Source organism: Carcharhinus amblyrhynchos, chromosome 19 (genome assembly GCF_965287045.1).
Source record: "Carcharhinus amblyrhynchos chromosome 19, sCarAmb.v2.hapA, whole genome shotgun sequence".
Lineage (NCBI taxonomy): Eukaryota > Metazoa > Chordata > Chondrichthyes > Carcharhiniformes > Carcharhinidae > Carcharhinus > Carcharhinus amblyrhynchos.
Genome location: NC_137342.1, coordinates 38,817,733 through 38,839,595, shown reverse-complemented (window position 1 = coordinate 38,839,595; position 21,863 = coordinate 38,817,733). Strand labels below are relative to the sequence as shown.

At 43.1% G+C, this 21,863-nt stretch overlaps 1 protein-coding gene across 1 annotated transcript in view; it reads left to right on the top strand.

Moving 5' to 3' along the window:
* col7a1l (collagen type VII alpha 1-like) overlaps window positions 1–21,863 on the top strand; it is a 131,978-nt gene that overhangs the window by 74,221 nt on the left and 35,894 nt on the right. Inside the window, exons 22-31 of the mRNA XM_080207870.1 lie at window positions 691–860; window positions 1,954–2,091; window positions 2,842–2,859; window positions 8,022–8,048; window positions 8,785–8,868; window positions 12,897–12,977; window positions 15,255–15,281; window positions 17,031–17,075; window positions 20,050–20,118; window positions 20,591–20,686. Of these exons, the coding sequence (XP_080063996.1) occupies window positions 691–860; window positions 1,954–2,091; window positions 2,842–2,859; window positions 8,022–8,048; window positions 8,785–8,868; window positions 12,897–12,977; window positions 15,255–15,281; window positions 17,031–17,075; window positions 20,050–20,118; window positions 20,591–20,686 (755 nt within the window). The remainder of the gene's footprint in view (window positions 1–690; window positions 861–1,953; window positions 2,092–2,841; window positions 2,860–8,021; window positions 8,049–8,784; window positions 8,869–12,896; window positions 12,978–15,254; window positions 15,282–17,030; window positions 17,076–20,049; window positions 20,119–20,590; window positions 20,687–21,863) is intronic.

Below are 21,863 nucleotides of genomic sequence, written 5' to 3'. Positions count from 1 at the left end.
GGATTTAAGGTAATTAGCAAAAGAGGTGACATGAGGAAAATAGAATAGTCAGTATTTTTTTAATGGTCAGGAATACGCTGCCCGAAATAGGTTCAGTAATAGTTTTCAAGAAGATAAATACTTCAAGTGGAAGAATTTGCAGGCCAATGGGGAAAGAGCAGGATTAGTGAGGAGTAATTGGAAAGTGCAGGGATGATGGGCCAAATGGCTTCCTTGTATACTGTGATTTACAATTTAAATTCTACATTGTGTAATATTGCATAATTATTGTGGTGATGTTTCAAGGGGCGGCACAGTGGTTAGCACTACTGCCTCACAGCACCAGGAACCCGAGTTCGATTCCTGACTTTGCATAGTCTGCCCGCTCTTCTTGTGTCTGCGTGGGTTTCCTCCAAGTGCCCTAGTTTCCTCCCACAATCTGAAACGTGTGCTGGTTAGGTGCATTGGCCGCGCTAAGTTCTCCCTGAATGTACCCGAACAGGCACTGGAGTGTGGCGACTAGGGGATTTTCACAGTAACTTCATTGTAGTGTTAATGTAAGCCTACTGGTGACCCTAATAATTAAACTTTAAACAGATGGAAGGTGTGGAGTTGAGATTGACAATGAGGAAATAATTTTACTAAGGGACCCATATGACTTCACAAACCATGAGATGGAATCTCAAACATGAAACAATCTTTATCTTTCAGGTATTAAGGTCATCTCTGTGGGGATTGCAAGTGCAGACATAGAGGAACTCAAAAGAATCGTTTACCGTGGCCCACGCAGTAATGTATTTTTTGCGAATACATTCGATGATTTGCCTTTGATCGAAAGAGAATTGGTGGAAAGAATCTGCGCCGAAGCCACCAAGATTGAGGTAGGAGCTGTTCACACTTGCAGCCTTCCAACATTTATTAACTCAATTTGTCCCTTCCAGACTGGATTACGTTGATCTCTGACAGTCAAGGGTTAAGGAATAAGTTAGAGAGGAAGCAGAGGAGATTTACTGGATTGGTACTGGGGAAGGGGACTTCAGTTATGCAGAGTGACTCGAGAAACTGGGGTTGTTCTCCTTGGAGTAATTAAGGGGAGATTTGATTGAGGTGTTCAAAATTTTGAAAGGATTTGATAGAGGAAACAAAAACAAACCGTTTTCAGTGAGAGAAGGATCACTAACCAAAGGGAGATAGATTGAAGGCCATTAGCCAAAGGACCAGACATGATATCAAGAAACATTTTTTTTGACTCAACAAGTTGTTTAGATTCAGCTTGTGCTGCCTGGTGGAAGCAGATTCAATAATAACTTTCAGAGTGGAATTGGATAAATACTTGACGGAGGAAAATTTGCAGGACTAATGGGAAAGAACAGGGGAGCGGAACTAATCATTCAAAGTGCTGGCACAAGAATGATGGGCTGATTGGTCTCTTCCTGTACTGTGTCATTCCATGAATCCTCAGGATGGCATCAAAGGAACTGAAAGTGTAGGGCCAAAGCAAATTACTGAGGGGGTTGGAATCTGCAACAAAAACTGAAAATGCTGGAAAATCTCAGCAGGTGTGACAGCATCTGTGGAGAGAGAATAGAGCCAATGTTTTGAGTCTGGATGACCCTTTGTCAGAGCTGACAAACCAGTGTAATTACTTACAAAGGTCACATTGAGCTGAAATGATCTGATGTAGTTATCAATAAAACCCTGACCTGCCTATGTGATTTTCACTGTAACTTCATTGCAGTGTTAATGTAAGCCTACTTGTGACACTAATAAATAAATGAAGAAACTTTTTGAAAGTGTAACAGCTGAACAATAAACTTGTTTTTTCATCTTGACCATGAGCCCACGCCCTTATACAATGATGGCTAGTCACTCGGGCAACTAATGATATTGCTTCTCAGTGCTTTGCTATCCCTTTCTATCAATTTTTTGTTTGGGTCACAGTACCTGGTTTCTGATCATTTGTGTGTCTTTTAGTTCCCTAACGAAGCTGCATCTGAAACCAAAACCTACGTAAACAACCAACGAACGGAGTCTGTAATATCAGGAACCCCCAAGCATAAACCTGCAGATGTCAGAAAACCTGAAGGTCCCTGTGCATCCCAGTGCTTGAAGGTGAGTCTCAATGACACTTATCAATTCTCTGTTATAGTGATAGAGTTCATCATCGGCTGGAGAGCAACGTGGCTGCTGGTGGGTCAGATGACTGTTCCGTACCATAGTCTCAATTTCCTTTCCAATACTTCAGTGAGATGTGGTGCATAATGGGTGTCTATACTGCTACCATCAGAGCTAGCCATGTAGAGGTGAAGTCAGACTAAACCATTCCATTTTCAAGGTTGATGTAGCCATGAATCTGGCCTTGGGATATAGCTTGAGGGATCGCCAGTAGATTAACATCATTATTTCACAAGGAATGAGAAGTAGAAAAGCAGAATTTCATATTGGTACTCCTAATGAGGAGTTCCTGATGTTGGGAATTTGGGAATGGAGGCCATTGGGTCCCACAGGATTTTCCATTCATTAATTTTAATGGAGCCTCCTGAACTCTGCACCTGAATTTCTGATCTGCAGATCCAGATAGCAAGCGTTGTGCAAAAATTGAGAATATTCCACTGACACAGCATTCCCAGTTTAGGAATAAAGGTGCTGTACCGAGATAGTGCAAGGGGAGGTGTATCCTGCTCTGACTTTGCGTTCGATTCAGATACTGGGAGCAAAGGTTTCACTTTCACAAGTGTACAAAACACTGTTAAAGACAAATGGCGAAACAAATTATAGAAGAGAAATGGATAAATCTTTTCTATTAGGGACTTTGTTTTAAGATTTAAAAACAACTAATTGTTTCTTATTTCATTTTTGCAGGGTCAGAAGGGAGAACAGGTAAGAACGTTTACATATTTATCTTGTGTTTTGTATATTTTCTCATTTAAGTATATTATTTCCTTAACATTGTACCCGACTGGTATCCAAACTGGTGACTGAGTTACAATAGATTATTTCTCTGTCCTGTGTTTTTATGTCATTGCAGCAGAATTGGTCCCTATATTTCAAATATTTTAATTTTCCCTGTTATAGAGTCATAGGGCTTGATTTTACCATCGCATTGCACCCGTCTTTGGGTGCGAAAAATTGCATGCATTTAAATTGACTTACTGAGTTGCACTTCCCCCTTTACTACCGTGTTCGCCAATCTGGAATTGGTGCAAAACAAACATGCTGCCTAGAAGTCCAATTCGGGCACTCCATTTAGTGTGGAGGTAAGTGCCGAGCGTGCAGTGGCTCTCTACTTGAGATCAGTCGGGGGGGGGGGGGGGGGGGGGGGTAGAAGGTTGTGGGGGCGGGGGGGGTTCGCTGCCACTCTGTCTGAGATCAGTAGGAGGAAGGGAGGTTGTTGCCACTCTGCCTGAAATTGGTGGGGCAGATGGGGAAGAGCCTGCAATTGGTCTGGGTGATGGGAGTATGTGGGATAAGGGGGTCAGTGATGTTGTGGGGTGGGGCAATGTCTATGGGGGCCATGGAGAGGCATTATCTGGCCTGGGAACGATGTGGCAAGGGAACAACATTCTATCATTTTTCTCTGCACATGCGTAGTTGGAGCGCCAATCAGAGCTGCAAGATTTCGGACGTGTTAAGCCTTGCCCACAGGCTTGTGCAGTGCAATTCGGAATTGCTGATATTTTTTCAGGCAGAGTGCATATGGGGGTGCCTCAGAACGAATCTAAAAGTCGGATCTGAAACATTCCCAGTTTTAAGTCCGCTCAGCACTTAGAATCAAAATAGTAAAATAGGGCCATAGAGTCACTGAGGTTAACAGCATGGAAACAGGTGCTTTAGTCCAACCTGTCCATGCCACCCAGTTTTACCAATAAGCCCGTCCCAATTGCTCACATTTGGCCCATATGCCTCTATACCCATCTTAAACTCTTTTAAAAGACAAAATTATACCCGTTTCTACTACTCTCTGGCAGCTTATTCCAGACACTCAACACCCTCTGAGTGAAGAAATTGCCCTCTGGACACTTTTGTATTTCTCCCCTCTCACCATAAACCTATGCCCTCTGGTTTTAGGCTCCCCTACCTTTGGGAAAGATATTGACTATCTACGTCATGTATGCTCCTCATTATTTAATCGACCTCAGATCACCCCTAAGCCACCTTCTCTCCAGAGGAAAAAGGTCACAGTCTATCCAGCCTCCCCTTATAACTCAAATCCCAGTAGCATCCTAGCAAATCTTTTCTGCATTCTTTCTAGTTTAATAATATCTTTCTGTAATAGGATGGCCAAAACTGCACAAAGTATTCCAAATATGGTCTAACTAATAGTCTTTTGCAACTTCAACAAGATGTCCCATCTCCTGCATTCAGTGTTCTGACTAATGAAACCAAGCATGTTGAATGCCTTCTTCACTACCTTGTCCACCTGCGACTCCACTTTCATGAGCTATGAACCTGCACTCCTAGATTTCTTTGTTCTATAACTCTTCCCAATGTCCTATCATTAACTGAGTAGGTCCTGATCTACCAACATGCATCACCTCACATTTATCTAAATTAAACTCCATCTGCCATTCATCAGCCCAGTTGCCCAATTGACCATGATCCCATTGCAATTCGTGATAACCTTCTTCACTGTCCACTATGCCACCAATCTTGGTGTCATCTGCAACCTTACTAACCATGCCTTCTAAATTCTCATCCAAATCATTAATATAAATAACAAATAACACTGGACCCAGCACCAATCCCTGAGGCTGGTCGCAGGCCTCCAGTTTGAAAATCTACCCTTTGGCTTCTGGTAAGAATACAATTTTGTATCCAATTGGATACCTCACCCTGGATGCTGTGAGATTTAACCTTATGCAATTACCTACCATGCAGTACGTTGTTAAAGGCCTTGCTAAAGTCCATGTAGACAATGCCGACTGCCCTCATCTACCTTTTTGGTTACCACTTCTAAAAACTGTTGCTTGCTTTTCCTGCATTGTTTGCAGCTGGACCCCTTTCTTTTTCTGCCTCTCTTTCAGTCTTGTCCGAAACTCCAGTGATAATCTCCTCCCTCCTCCCTCCTCCCTCCTCCCTCCTCCCTCCTCCCTCCTCCCTCCTCCCTCCTCCCTCCTCCCTCCTCCCTCCTCCCTCCTCCCTCCTCCCTCCTCCCTCCTCCCTCCTCCCTCCTCCCTCCTCCCTCCTCCCTCCTCCCTCCTCCCTGCATCTTTGCCACAGCTGGTAAAGCAATTCAGGTGCCTGGTGTGTGACGAGTCCTGATCACAGAATTTGTACAGTGCATAAGGAGGCTATTTGGCTGTTTGAGTCTGCACCAACTGATCAGGCCCACCCCATGTCCCATAACCTCACATATTCATCCCGCTAATTCCCCTAATCTCCATCTTTGGACTGTGGGAGGAAACCAGAGCACCCGGAAGAAACCCGTGCAGACAGGGAGAATATGCAAACTCCACAATCACCCAAGGCTGGAATTGAACCCGGGTCCCTGGAGCCATGAGGCTTCAGGGTGCCACTGTGTTGCCCACTGCATTTTCTTTTGAAGTGCCTAAGCAGCTTTTACCACATCAAAGGTGCCATATAAATGCCACTTGTTGTTATATTTGATAGACATTGTGGATAAGATAATGGAAATGATAAGGCAGTGACTTATATCACTAATTGTGAATCTATTTAATTACCAATTGAGCCATTTATTTGCTTTGATATTTCTAAAGATTTCTACCTCTGTATTTGTGTATCTGGATTTCCAGAAAGCATTCAACATGGTGCTACCAAAAGGCTGCTGCATGAGATAAAGGTACATGGTGTTACGTGTAGTGTATTAGCATAGATAGAGAATTGATTAACTAACAGAAAGCAAAGAGTGGGGGTAAATGGGTGTTTTTCTGGTTAGTGATCAGTGACTAGTGGTGTACCTCAGGGATCGGTTTTGGAACTGCAATTGTTCACAATTTACATGGATTATTTGGAGTTAGGGATCCAAGTGTGGTGTATCAAAGTTTGCAGATCCTTCCATGCCTGCTGGGCACCACAGGTGTATTATTGACCCCTTTAATCACATTTTAATTTGATGTTTTATGTTTCCTTTCCACTTTGCTTTTTGTTTCGGGTGGTTCCCCTTTTAGGGAGGTGCCCTTTTTGCTTTGTCCCTGAGTTAATTTGATTTTATTTATTTGGCTGGCACACTAAAAGATGTTAAAGTTCACAGATGACACTAAGGTGAGTGGTAGAGCAAAGTGTGCAGAGGACACTGAAAGTGTGCAAAGGGATATGGATAGTTTAATTGAGTGGGCAAGGTGCTGGCAAATGCGGTACAATGTTGGGAAATGTGAAGTCATCCATTTTGGCAGGAATAACAGCAAAATGAACTAATACTGAGATGGCAAAAAAGTGCAGCATGCTGCTGTGCAGAGCAACGTGGGTGTACTTGGGCATGAATCACAGAAAGTTGGTTTGCAGGTACAGCATGTAATTAAGAAAGCAAATGGAATTTTGTTCTTCACTGTTAGAGGGACAGAGTTTAAAAACAATGAGGTTATGTTGTGACTGTGTTGGTGAGGCCACACCTGGAGTACTGAGTACAGTTTTGGCCTCCTTACTTGAGGAAGGATGTACTGGCACTGGAGGCTGTTCAGAAGAGATGCACTAGGTTGATTCTGGAGTTGAGAGGATTGGCTTATGAGGACAGACTGAGTAAACTGGGACTAAACTCATTGGAATTTAGAAGAATTAGGGGTGATCTTATAGAAACCTAAAAAATTATGAAGGGAATAGATAAGATAGAAGCAGAGTGGTTGTTTTCACTGGCAGGTCAAACTGGAACTAGGGGTCATAGCCTCAAAATAAGGGGAAGCAGATTTAGGACTGAGTTGAGGAGGAACTTCTTCACTCAAAAGGTTGTGAATCCGTGGAATTCCTGCCTAGTGAAGCAGTTGAGGCTATCATGTTGAATGTTTTTAAGGCAATGATGGATAAATTTTTGATTAGTAAAGGAATTAAGGGTTATGGTGAGCAGGTGGGTAGGTGGAACTGTGTCCACGAAAAGATTAGCCATGATCTTATTGAATGGTGGAGCAGGCTTGAGGGGCCAGATGGCCTACTCCTGCTCCTAGTTCTTATGTTCAGTTCAAGGGCAATTAGGGATGGGTGATAAATGCTGGCCCAGCCGCCAATGGCCACATCCCAAAAACATATTCAATGAAAGAAAATATGACCAGAGAAGGCCACTGTTGCTAAATTATAAAATCCTATACTGTACTCTCTCTATGTCCCACAGGATCATCTTCCCAGAAAACCATCTCACACCCTTTTGAGTTTCCTCATGTACTGGGCAGTTTCACTGACAAGTCTGTTCCACAGTCATCATCCTTTATAAATTCACCTGCCCCCTTTTGAACCCAGTCCATTCCACACACAATAAATTGTGCTTTAAAATGTAAATAAAATCCACAGATTGCACTGTAACCAGAGAATATCAGAAGTGCAGCACTAAAGGTTGGGACGCTTTCACCTCTGAGAGTTTCTATAATATAGTGAACATTTTTCTCTCTTTTTAATTCATTCATGGGATATGGGCGTCGCTGGCTGGTCAGCATTTATTGCCCATCCATTGTTGCCCTTGAGAAGGTGGTGGTGACCCGTCTTCTTGAAATGTTGCTGTCCATGTGCTGTGGGTTGACCCACAATGCCGTTAGAGAGGGAATGCTAAGATTTTGACCCAGTGACTGCGAAGGAACAGCGATATATTTCCAACTCAATTAATCTGCTGAGGTAAATGAGTTTTGATCCAGTTCCTTCTGGCAATGGATTCATAACACAAAACTTGACAATACTTTGGAAACTTTATCAGTATAGTGGGAAACAGGAACATGGTTGAGAATGAGGGTGCTCTGAACTTGGGGTTAAGTGTTTTGTGCTGCACCTGGTTTGTACAGCAGCTGAACCAGAGTTTTATGGATTCATCAGCATGGACCATCTCCAACAAAGCCGGACAACTAACAAAGGACAGTCTCTCTAAAGTCTTTGACTCTTAATTCCAGGGTGAAGTGGGACCGCCAGGAAATCCGGTGAGTGTCACTGAAATCTGTGGGTAAGAAGCATTGTTTTTAGCAAATGGACAAAAGTGAATGAAAGTAGAGGAATGATTAATCAGTTTGTCATCTTGGAAGGCACTCATCTCATTGAGAAAATCAGTCACCGTTCTCTGTAACTGCCATTGAACTCTGAGGAATTAATATGTCTTCAAATCACACCTGAGTTTTGGGTTTTTAAGAAAAATTATTTGTGGTTGATCATTGCAACTGTTTTATTTATTTTTCTATTTCCATTTTCATGTTAGAATATAGTTCTGGGTGCACTAACTGCCCTTTGGTACCTGCATGAGTGATCTGCCTTGGAAGGCAATTTGGCTGGAGAGGCATCACCACCAAGCCCAGTCATGCTCTCTCCCGCCATCTCTACACATTCCAGTAGGCTACATTGGGTAATGAACAGAAACAGGAGCCTGCTCCTGTTCCCAGTCCCTCAATAGCTATATTGCCTCTGAGGCCAATAATAGTCCCAGGGTTTCCTTGATGGAATCAGCACCAAACAGGGATCCTATCTGTACAGCTCAGTTCCAGAGCATCGATACATTTAGCCAGTGGAGCTAAAGTGATAACTGAGTCCACAACGATATAGCTATCTGATTTACTGTTGAATGAATCGTATCGTCTGATGTCCTTTGTTTGGTAGAACTATAACCAGTGGTAACAGTGGGTGGATAGAACACTATTATTAATAAGCTGCACTGTTGTTTTTCAGGCCCAGCAAGGTTTCACGGGTTTACACACAAGCGGAGGATACGATTCATTTGCATTCGCTGAGAAGGGAGAGAAAGGAGAAAGGGTAATGATCACCATTTGTTCACTTTTCATTCTGCCACTGAGCGCATTTGAAAAGCAAGGCTGCATTCCCAAATCTGGTCAGACGCAAATAACCCAGATACAAGGAATGAAAGACCTCAGTCCAGTGGAGACACTGGAGAAATCCGCCTAGTTCTCCTTAGACAGGGTTTAATGGAAGTGTTCAAAACCAGGTTGGGTTGCAATGGAACAAGTAAGAAACTGGTTTCTGGGGGCAGGAGGGTCAGTAGTGGAGAACACAGATTGAAGGTACTTAACAAATCTGTGGGGAGATGAGTTTTTTTTTTACAATGCAAGTTGGTCTGGAATGCACTGCCTGAAAAAGTGGTGGAAGAAAATTCAATGGCAACTTTCAAAAAGGAATTGGATAAACACTTGAACAGGGTTAAAGGGCAGCATGGTAGCACAGTGGTTAGTGCTGCTGCCTCATAGTGCCAGGGACCTGGGTTCAATTCCGGCCTTGGATCACTGTGTGGATTTTGAACATTCTCCTCATGTCTGCTTGGGCTCCGGTTTCCTCCCACACTCCAAAGATGCGTGGGTTAGGTTGATTGGCCATGTTAAATTGCCCTTAGTGTCAGGGGGACTAACTGGGTAAATATGTGGGGCCTGTGTGGGACTGTTGTTGATTCAGGCTCAATGGGCCAAATGGCCTCCTTCTGCACCGTAGGGATTCTACGGTTTCTATGAAACAGCAGGGGAGTGGAACCAGTCAGATAGTTCTACTAAAGATGGGCCAAATGGCCGCCTCCTCTGGTGTATGATATAATTGACATATCTAGTCAGTATTGCAAAACTATGTTCCCAGACAGATCCTGATTCTTTTTGCGAGTGTGGCACCGTGAAATGGTGATCCCTTAGCATGAAGTATTTATTTCAATGGAGGAACAGATTGAACATGAGTTATCTCATGGTGATATCCCAGCGACATCACTGAGCAGTGTGCTTGAGTGCAATCTAACTTTCCGGTGTGTTCGTGAATTAAATAAAAGACACAAAGGATGTTCTTTATCTGAACTGGTTCCTTTACATACACTGAGCTGATTAAAAACCAGAAACACCAACTCCTGGTGCATGCTGGGAACACAAACTGTGAAGTGCTTCCTAATGCCAAATTCCTGCCCATTATCAAATGGACAGGAATTCAGAGTGCAAATGCTTTTGGGTGACTTGTGGTTATGAATGGCACTATTTTAATGCAATTTCTTTCTTCCTGATGGATGAGAGCAAATAAGCTCTTACCTTCCATAAATCATTCTGCTTGTTCTGTTTACATAAGCTGGAGCTATCACGGAGTTCATCAGAACTCAGTAACTTGATGGCAGCAAGGCATTAGATTATAACCTTCAACTGTCATGGTGCAGAGAGTGTGGTATTACATTGCCCATATCTGCAGTGGCTGTTCCATCCTCTTTACACATCAAAGTCAGATTGTCTTCAGCTGCCACCTTGTCTCTCTCTCTTTCTCTCCCAAATATCAACCTGGATTTTCCTCCGTGAGGTGGGGAGGAGAATTCAGGAAAATTGCCATTTTTGGACTGCCCACCCTAGGAAAAAGTGCATGCCAAGGTGGGATCTTCATGGCTGGGGGCTGAGTACAAGCTGGAATCAGTCTAACCAACCAAGGAAAAAGTATGGAGCAAACCACAAGGGTTGCTGGATGCAGAGGTGGACTGTTTAAACGTGCCATAGGATTTTGTCTCCATTCACAAAAAACAAAAGCCCTCCAGCTCTCACAACCTCTTCATCTTCCAAACACTTCCCATGCTTCACCTACCTGATATGTCCCCTCATGTCCCCTATGCCAAGCTCTGACCTTCAAATAACCCCCTATGTCACTTCCTTCTATTATTCAAATAGATATCTGGGGTTTCAGGCAAGCCCAGACATCTATTAGAATAACAGGACACCTGCTCCCCAGAGGAAACACTGTTTCACGGACAGCTCAGGTTCTGTGATCTCTGCAATCAATTTCATAATATTTGTTAATGCATGTCAAGTGGTTTCAAGTGTTTGTGGTTTTTGAAACTTCAAAAGGCCTCAATAATAACTTGATAACTAATAACTTTTATTAGCTTGCTGTCCAGACTTTGCCATTGGAGAAAGCCATCAATTGATTAGAACGTAGAACCTAGGTTATTAAAAGCTTTTATTTTACAAATACAACTTTACACCACAGTGTTCATTGGTTCTAGAAAAGTATGCAGTGAGTCAATGGACATAGAAGTGCCAAGCTTGGCATGGGCTCATAAAATGCCTGAGGATGTGGGTGGAAGGGCAGAACTTGGCATTGGGGGCATGAACATGAACCGTTTGAACTTGCCTATTGAAAGGTTACCTCATGCAATTACTCCCAAGGATTATGAATCGTGACTCTTTTTAAAAAAAAAACTGGCCAGTGCCCTAAAAATGTGTAAATAGGTGGTACTTATTTCTGTATTGAAGTCAGACAGGTTGGGAGTGATGGGTGCAGGCTTCTGACAGGGAGCAGCCCATACCCTTTAAAGATACTTTGGAAAATTAGATAGACCAGGGATGGGGTTGGGAATCCTGAAATTGCCATTTTTATAGGGCTCTAATTCAACCTGACTCTGAAAATCTAGACCCATTTCCATCAGTACTGTGGCCAGTGCCTCCAATCTCCAATGATGCAGCCTAATTGATTCATCCTCCACACACTAGAATTTCGGGGGATGGTTTCCTCTGTGATTTTTGTTTAAATTCTTTCATAGGATGTCTCTGGGAGAGCAAGAACTTATTGCCGATCCCTAATTGCCCCTGAACTGAATAGCTGGCTAAGCCTTTTCAGAAGGCATTTAACTGTCAACCACATTGTGGTGAAGAAAACAAAGAACATGGGTGAGATTCTCCAGTCCCCCAGCCGTGTGTTTCCCAACAGTGGGAGGTTGTTATTCCCTAGTGGCGGGATTCTCTGGCGCCCCCCCCCCGCCCCCCCCACTGTCAATGGGATTTCCTGTTGATGTCACTCCACATCACCGTGAAACCCGCAGGCAGGGGGTGCGCTGCTGGCGGGACTGGAGAATCCCGCTGGCCTGAATGGCCAGAGAATTCTGGCCCTTGTTTCTGATTTGCCCACATCAAATGTTCAGGGCAAGTATTCTCCACTCTGCTGAAATTGAAATTTGTTGTATGATTTTTAACTCATTCAATTCCAGAATGTGAAGATTTAGAAATGTCTCACGTTGTTCCCTTAATATTCAGGGTTCGTATCACAAGCTTTTCACTAAATCTGAGACTTTCATTCCCCAAAAAGTTACTGAGGCCGGCTGGTTAATTAGAAATTTCAAACAGAAATTGATAAATTTTTATTAGGCAAAGGGACATAAAGAGTTAAACAACTACAGAGAGTCAGGTATCGATCAGCCATTACCTCATTAATTGAGCGTACAACATTGATGGGCTGAACAGCCTCTTACTCTCCCTGTTCTTTCCTCGTTTCAGACTTAGTTGCTTCCTGGACTGTGGGTTTTGAATTGTCTCTGAAGGTTTCCCTTTTTAAAATAAGATCTCTAATATCTACCTCAGATTATTTTTAAAAACAGGGGCACTGTGGTTAGCACTGCTGACTCACAGGCCAAGGACCTGGGTTTGATTCCCGGCTTGGGTCACTGCCCTGTGCAGAGTCTGCACATTCTCCCCGTGTCTGCATGGGTTTCCTGTGGGTGCTCCGTTTCCTCCCACTGTCCAAAAGACATGCAGATTAGGTGTATTGGCCATGCTAAATTCTCCCTTAGTGTACCCAAACAGGCGCCGGAGTGTGGCGACTAGGGGACTTTCACAGTAACTTCATTGCAGTGTTAACGTAAGCCCACTCATGACTAATAAACAAACTTTTAACAAGAAGCTGTGGTGAAATAACGAGAGGCAGGCAGCTCATTAACTGTATTTTTGAGAAATCGAGATTCCATATTCAGTCCTGCATATTACGAAATTTCATTTTGGATGGTTGGAAATCATTTGCGAAGATTGAGCAGTTTTGTATCCATGCAGGGCCTACCAGGAAAAGATGGAATCCCAGGCCTCCCAGGCCGGCCAGGACGCACAGGCACACCTGGTTCAACTGGACCAAGGGTAAGGAATTCAAGTCAATCACGAACCATTTCTCCTTCTTTCCCATTCTTTACGGTAAGGCTGGACTTTCAAGGATTGAATCCAGATATTGGGAAATGAGACGGAAAATAAACACTGTTGACATTACATTGATAAACAACATTTAAAAATGGAGTTGGATGGATATTTGGTTAAACACAGGATTGAGGGCGGTGAGGATAAGTGGAGAAAAGGAAGATTCTATATGTGGGGAATAGGATAATCCCCAAGTAGCTGGGTTTAAGGTACAGATAGTGGGTGGGATTTTCTAGCTCATCCAAAAATTGGAAAATCTCACCTGAGTTCAACAGGCCTTTGCAAGGTCTGCCCTCCCACACGCCGTGTTTCCCATAATGGGAAAATTACCGCCAGTGGATCAATGATAGTGCAGAGGGTGGTGAGTGGGTAATAAATTGAACCTGAGTGCATCTATTTTCAGGCATTCTAACAGGATCCAAAATAGTGTGGTGATCTCCTGTAATCAATTAGCCCCAGAAGTGCCCTCGACTTATATTGGTGACTAGAGCCTCCAGCCCAAAATAGGCTGATTTGCTGATGCAAATCAGGCTGCCAAACTCTTTGGAGAATCAAGACAGAGTTGGATAGTAACTGGGCGCAACATGTACTCCACATTCACCTGCTGGTAATTGCAGTCAAGAATGAATTAACCTCCTTAAAGGGATTCCTTAAAGGAATCTTAAAGGTGAAAACCACTGGAAAAATAGCTCAAGAGCTTGGGAAAATTTTGTATTTTGTGGGTTGCCAAGGTGGAGAGCACCCCCTGGCTCCATGAGACATCTGAGGGCTCTTTCGGTCTATATTCACCCTCTTAGCATCAGCTATTCTCAGCACTCCCAACCCCACACAGCCTTCACCTATCTGAGGGCCACTGTCAGTCTGGGCTTGCCTTTCATATGCACCCACCATGGCAATGCAATTTCGCCCCCCCCCCGCACATCACCAACAGGATCACCCTCTCTGCATTGCCCCCTTTCCTCACAAGATCTTGTGGAGAACCGCTACTGGCCCAAATTGCTGCAATTGGTTACGGACGATCAGCAACTTGTCAGTTAAATGAAGCTGAGACTCGAGTTCCATATTTGGAATGGATGGACATGTGCAGTGCCCACTCCTCTGACTTACACCCCTATGTTTGCCACAAGTGGGACGTGGATAGGGATTCCAGAGTCTGGGAAAAATTAGGCAGAACCCTTTGTTCAGGATATTAAACTGGCTGCCTGACTCATAATAAAGCAGATTATATAATGATTATGACATTAGGTCTTAATGTTTTTGTGCCCATACATTATTCATTTTTCTAGCCCCCCCACAGGAGTTTTTGTTTTGGACTTTGAATTCAATTCATCTTTAAACAGATTCGGCTCAGTTCTAAACAATTCTATTATCATTGAATGAATTTGATGTTCCCTGTTATTAAACACTTCTCCACAAAATGGTTTTGTTTGTATTTTTTAAGTAACTTTCCATTTAGAATAGGAAGTTTTAACCAAGGATAAATCTTTCACCTTATAATAAAATTAATAAAACACTGAGCTATTGCCAGAGAGCCATTTTGTGGAGAAGTAGTTACATGTGTCTGAGTCCATCTATTTACCCCTTTCCAAGCAAAGAAACACCTCATTTTTGTTCCTGATGTTGAATGAAGAGCATTGAATGCCTTGAAAGGGAACATCAAATTCATTCAATGATAATAGAATTGTTTAGAACTGAGCCGAATCTGGTTAAAACTGGGTTGAATTCAACTGTAAGAGTCCAGTTATTGAAGTAGAACTCCATGGTGTGGACACTTCTTTGTTCGTCAGAGTCTATTGATGTGAAATCAAGCCAAACGGTTTTGATACAGTGATGTTAACCATTTAAAATAAATGAGTTAATGTAATCAACAGAAGAGCAGGTTAGCAAATTAATCTGGAATGACTGCATGACTGTTTGATAATGACCAGAATTCTCCCACCTCACCCCCAGCGGGGGTTATCCAGTCCTCCTGCTGTAAACGGAGATTTGGCTGAGTGTCCAATTCACTGTTCTCACTGGCAGCAGTAGTGGGGTGTGCAGCACCAGAGAATTCCACACAATATCTCACAGCTCAGTTTAAACATGTGCTTGATTGAACCATCAACTTGAAGCTTTGTCAACAATCAATTATTATCCCTCTGAAAGATGGTTACAAACACAGATCCAGAGGAGCTATCTTGGAATGAGCTAACAAGATGTTGCATTATTTTTCTTGTGTTGTAGGGTCCCCAAGGAATACAAGGGGATAGAGTAAGTAACTGAACAGAATCTAATTTCATCTGCTAAAGTATATGTGTGATATTCGCTATCACCGAATTCTGGAATAGAATTCAGATTTTCGCTTACTAAACCACCTGTGCTGTTATGTATAATCATTAGTCCTTCAAAGAAGATACCATTTAGCCAATGTGTGGACTGACCTAAAGGTTTTTGGGGGGAGACCTCTTGCTGCAACCTACATGAGCCCAGATCCTGGTTTTCCTCCTTGTCTTCATTAAGTATGCCAGGGAGAGATGGGGAGTAAGCTCCTGGTGGGATTTCTGACACCGAGAAAACCTGTTACCACTGAAGATGTGGGACATCTGGTGGTGTAGGCCAAAAGAGTTGCTGAAGAGGCCTGAACAATGCTTCAAATGTTCACTGAAAGAAATGAGGCCTTTAATAGAGGAGGAAAGAGGGGCCCAGTATTTGGCCCATTCCCATTATCCATGTATTGGGGGCTTGTCGTGCTACCCTGCTGATGCCAACCACCATCCATCTCTTGCCTGTCCTTTGGGAGCTGCTGATGTCAGCATTTGTTCATTGGGAAATTTGGTTGGGTTTGTGGGGCCTCCTTCATGTTTACATGTAGTCAAATGATTAAGGTGTCACCAATGCCCTTACTGCTAACATCTCCCTCTGGACTTGCTGAAATTTCCAATTTTGGCTATAATGGCATCATTTTCCAGCTGTACACTCCCAGCAGGGTGCCTTGCTCATTCAGAGCAAAATCAGAAAACCTGCGATTAATGTTTTCCAGACACCGATTCAAATTCAATAGTAACTTCCAAAAAGACAATTAGATAAATATTTGATGGAGAAAAATTTTAGTGAAAAGAATAAATCTGAGAAAATTGACAATTATTTGTGGAGAGGAGGAGTCTGGGAAAAAATAGGTTGCTCTTTGAAAGAGCCAACCCAGAGTTGATCGGCTGAACAGCACTTTCGATGCTGCACTACTCCACGATTATAAGTGGCCAGAAATTGACACGAGGCAAGTGTACAATGGTTGACATATCTTGACAAGGTGCAAGGTCAGAACAATTGCCCCTTAAAAGTCACTGATACATTTAAATTAGTAAATACCACAGCCCATCACAGACTGACAAAGCATAGCAATGATGTGTAGACACATGCATCATTACTAAACATCTTCTTGGCTCTCGTACCAAATTCCTGATATCAAATCTAATGGAACTGTTGGTTTTAGCATCTGCTGTAAACAAGGATTTCCCCATGGAAATTAAATTCCTTTAATGTTTAGAAACTGAATGATTGAAGAACATTGATGAATATTTAATCACAATGCACTAAAGAATGACCAAAAGACTTGAGATATTTTTCTTTAAATTGTCAATTTTCTTATGATCTTCCACTGCAAATCTGAAATGGAAACAGGAAGTCCTGGAATTGTGCTCAAGGTCATTCAGAGTGTGAGGCGGAAACACGGATCAAGGTTTCAGTGGGGGCCCCCTATCAGAACCCAGTATCTTTCACAAGATCTGTCTGAGAAAACCACCCGAACAGCCAAGCAGACTTTTCTCACTCAGATGTCGACAGAATCTGCTTTGCATTGCTATCAACTTCAGTTTTTGTGATAGAAGAGATGAGAAGGATTTCTTCATACTTCAGAACCCCTGTCCACCCTCAGCTTCCCACAGAATCTCATTACAGGCACTCATTATTGCTTCCATATTTTTCTCCTGCATTTTCTGTAACCTGTGGGCATTCTTCCCTTAGGGGCTGCAAGGATTTAAAGGACCTCCAGGTCCCAAAGGTGACAGGGTGAGTACAGTCTTTCACAGATTATTATACCTGGTGGGCTGATGGGGAAAAAAGCAATAATTTACAGAAACTATAATGGAAAGTCAGTTCCTCTAAGGATGACAATATTAGAAATTGTCTCCACTGCAGGAGAGTGGGTAAACACAGTAAAAAGTCTGACAACACCAAGTTTAAGTCCAACCGATTTATTTGATAGTAAATTCACTAGCTTTCGAGGTTACCCTCTTCGTCAGGCGAATGGAGAGCCCTGGCCTCAGACAGAGTATATAAAGCACAGACAGTTTACAGATTACTGATTAGAATGCGAATCTTTACACCTAACCTGCTATTCAAGAACTAAAGTGGCCGACAATGTGAGTGGAAGGAGCACTGATCACAGGTTAAAGAGATGTGTACTGTCTCCAGACAGTACAGTAAGTGAGGTTTTGCAAACCCAGGCAAGTCACGGGGGTTACATCTGTAACTTACTGTACTGTCTGGAGACAATACACATCTCTTTAACCTGTGATCAGTGCTCCTTCCACTCACATTGTCGGCCACTTTAGGATTTGAATAGCAGGTTAGGTATAAAGATTCGCATTCTAATCAGTAATCTGTAAACTGTCTGTGCTTTATATGCTCTGTCTGAGGCCAGAACTCTCCATTCACCTGACGAAGAGGGTAACCTCGAAAGCTAGTGAATTTACTATCAAATAAATCGGTTGGACTTAAACTTGGTGTTGTCAGACTTTTTACTGTGTTTACCCCAGTCCAACGCCGGCATATCCACATCATGACTACTATCGAGAGTGGGTAACCAGGGGGCACAAATGTAAGACAGTTGGCAATAAAGAGAGGCAATATGAGGATGTTTTTCAATGCAGTGAGTTGCTGTGATCTGGAATGCACCGTCTGAAAGGGAGGTGAAAGCAGATTCAATGGCAAAAGAGAATTTGATATATAAGTGATAAGAACATTTTAGTTGGGCTATAGGTGATGAGAGAACATAGAACATTACAGTTCAGTACAGGCCCTTCGGCCCTTGATGTTGCGCCGACCAGTGGAACCAATCTAATGATCCTCGAACCTAAACTATTCCAATGTTATCCATATGCCTATCCACTGACCATTTGAATGCCCTTAAAGTTCGAGAGTCCACAACTGCTGCAGGCAGGGCATTCCACGCCCTTACTACCCTCTGAGTAAAGAACCTACGTCTGACATCCGTCCTATAACTACCACTCCTTAATTTAAAGCTATGTCCCCTCATGTTAGCCATCACCATCCAAGGAAAAAGGCTCTCACTGTCCACCCTATCCAATCCTCTGATCATCTTGTATGCCTCAATTAGGCAACATCCTGGTAAACTTCCTCTGCACCCTTTCCAATGCCTCCACATCTTTCTTATAATGCAGCAACCAGAACTGTACGCAATACTCCAAGTGCAGCTGCACCAGAGTTTTGTAAGGTTGTAACATGACCTCACGGCTTCAAAATTCAATCCCTCTACCAATAAAAGCTAACACACCGTACGCCTTCTTAACAACCTTATCAACCTGGGTGCCAACTTTCAGGGAGCTATGCACATGTACCCCGAGATCTCTCTGCTCGTCAACACTATCAACAGTTCTTCCATTAGCCCTATATTCTGTACTCCTGTTACTCCTACCAAAGTGAATCACCTCACACTTTTCCGTATTAAACTCCATCTGCCACCTCTCGGCCCAGCTCTGCAGCTTATCTATGTCCCTCTGCAAACTGTAACATCCATCCTCACTGTCTACAACTCCTCCGACTTTGGTGTCATCAGCAAATTTACTAATCTATCCTTCTACACCCTCATCTAGGTCATTTATAAAAATGACCAACAGCAGTGGCCCCAAAACAGATCCCTGAGGTACACCACTTGTAACTGAATTCCAGGTTGAATATTTCTCATCAACCACCACCCTCTGTCTTCTATCAGCTAGCTAGAGAGAGCATTGATATTTGGATAGCTCAAAGAGTCAGTGCAGACACCTTAAGCCCAAAGCCTTCCTTCTGTGCTGTATAAATCTATGATTAACTCGCCTTAGTGCAAAACAGCAGAGTAGGGATCACATGGCCAACTGGGACTCAGTGTGGAATCACCCTATGTTGGGAAAGGCTCCTAGGCAGAGACATTTTGGGAGCTGGCTACAGCCATGAGGCTGCTGTACAATTTTTATTAATAAATATCTTTTGTGTTCACTAATGAAGTCTGTGAAAGTGCATCTTTAGTTCACCACTGCTATTAGTGATTATTTGATACGTTCTAATATTCGTTCTAGTCATGCAACACAAAGCAACATGACATCCAATAGGACAGACCAGTTCAATCAGTAGAAAACTGGAATTTTCAACTCATAAAGGCTGTGGATGCTGTGGGACGTGGAACGCGAGCATTGCTGGCAAAGCCACCATTTGTTGTCCATCCCTAATTGCCCTTGGAAAGGTGGTGGTGAGCTACCTTCTTGAACTGCTACAGTCCACGTGATGTGTGGTACACGCACACTGCTATTACAGAGCAAGTTCAGGCTTTTGATCCAGCAACACTGACAAAGGTTTGGCAAGTTGTTGAAGTGCATCTTCTAGATGGTTCAGCTTCAAGACTGAGATCAATAGGTTATTGTTGAGTAAGTGGATCAAGGGATTTGGAGCTAAGGGAGGTAAATAAAGTTGAGGCACAGACCAGCCATGATTTAACTGAATGGTGGAAAAGGACCGAAGGGCTGAATGGCCTCCCCCTTTCCTATATTTTCTGCTGCTTGTAGTGGGTGGGGTACAGCAACAAGATCAGGAGGGCATAAGAGTTATTCACCTTGAAATGTCGGGGGGGGGAGCTCATTCCAGAACTGAACTCGGTCACACTCAAGCGGGCGTCCAAAACTACTTTCAGATTTGTTTTTATTTTGTGTAGGTCAACTGAGCATCTTGTCCATTATCCCGGTCATCTGATTCCGTTGTCTTTTTAAAGGGAGAACCTGGATATGTTTTGGGAGGAACCGACATTATCCCTGGACGGAGAGGGGAACCTGGATCTCCAGTAAGTTTTGGTTAAAGCACAAAAGTTAAGTCAAAGCTCTGCTTGATGAGGATTTTTTAATTGATTACTTTGGTGATTATTAAATATGGTAATGATTTTCTCTGCCTGCCGCTGGTGAGATAAAATTACCCAAGGGAGAAATATATTTGGTGGATTGTTCTAAACAGAGCAGTGATTACTGTTGCTTCAAAATTGAAACAGTTCTGAAGAGGAGTCATATTGGACTCGAAACATTAATTCTGTTTCTATCTCTACAGATGCTGCCAGACCTGCTGGGCCTTTTCAGCATTTTCTGTTTTTATTTGAGTTCTGGTATCTGCGGTATTTTGCTTTCATTTCAGAGAAGCTGCAGACACTGATTTGTACACTGCTAACTTTCTCATCCTCATCTAAAATCTGCAGCATATCAGCTGGTGACTCTTCCACTTTCCTGAGAATTTGCCTTCACTGCTAAAGCAACTTTTATGTTTAGGGTCCGAGTGGTGAGCCAGGATTTCCAGGGGTAGCAGGTCCACCGGGGCTTCCAGGACAGCCAGGGCCTCAGGGACAACCAGGCCTCTCTATCAAGGTCAGTAACTGTGCAAAATAGTATCATTCTGAATGTTTATGTACTGTATGTTTGGTGTTGCCAGCTCTGGTTGGCGATATTCCTGGAAGTTTTGTTGCTTGAGTTCTCAGCCTAGCCCCTTGTTTTACAACACCTCTACCCTCACATTGCACTGCTTTCCAGTGGTAATTGGAAAGTTAAGACTCTTATGCATTCATTCACAGGATGGTGAAGGTGTTGCATTTGTTGCACAATCCTAATTGCTCTGGAGAAGGTGGCTGGTGCATGACCTTTTTGAACTGCTCCAGCCTGTGGGGCGTCGTACACCCACAGTGCTGATTGGGAGGGAGTTGAAGGATTTTGACCCTGTGACAATGAAGGAACCTGTCCCACCATTCATTTTGATCATGGCTGATTATCAAAATCGATATCCTGATCTGACCTTCTCCCCCTCCATATCCTTCGATCCCTTTAGCTCCAAGACCTATATCTAATTTCTTCTTGAAATCGCACCACATTTTGGCCTCAACTACATTCCGTGATAGTGAATTCCACAGATTCTCCATTCTCTGGGTGAAGAAATTTCTCCTTGCCTCAGTTCTAAAAGGCTGACCTCTTATCCTCAAACTATGACCCCTAGTTCTGGACTCCCCCACCATTGGGAATATTCTTTCTGAATCAACCCTGTCTAACCCTGTTAGAATTTTATAAGTTTCTATGAGATCCCCTCTCACTCTTCTAAACTCCAATGAATACAATCCTAACTGACTTTATCTGTCCTCATATGACAGACCTGCCATCCCAGGAACCAGCCTGGTAAATGGCCTTCAAATGGCGATACAGCTCCAGGTCAGTTGTGTGTGATTTGGAGCGGATGTTGGAGATGGTGGTGTCCCATGCACCTGCTGCCCTTGTGCTTCCAGCTGGTAGAGATCACAGGTTTGGAAGGTGTTGTCAAATGAATCTTCTTGGATGATTGTTCACCACAGGCAAACAAACTTTTACCTCATATCCAAAAGATATAGAAACATAGAACATAGGAGCAGCAATAGGCCATTCAGCCCTTTGAGCCTGCTCTGCCAATTGACAAGATCATAGCTGATCCTCTATCTCAACACCACATTACTGTGCTTTCCCCGTACCTCAATGCCTTTAAAGTCTGCAAATCTATCTATTTCTTTAAGTATCTTCAGTAAAC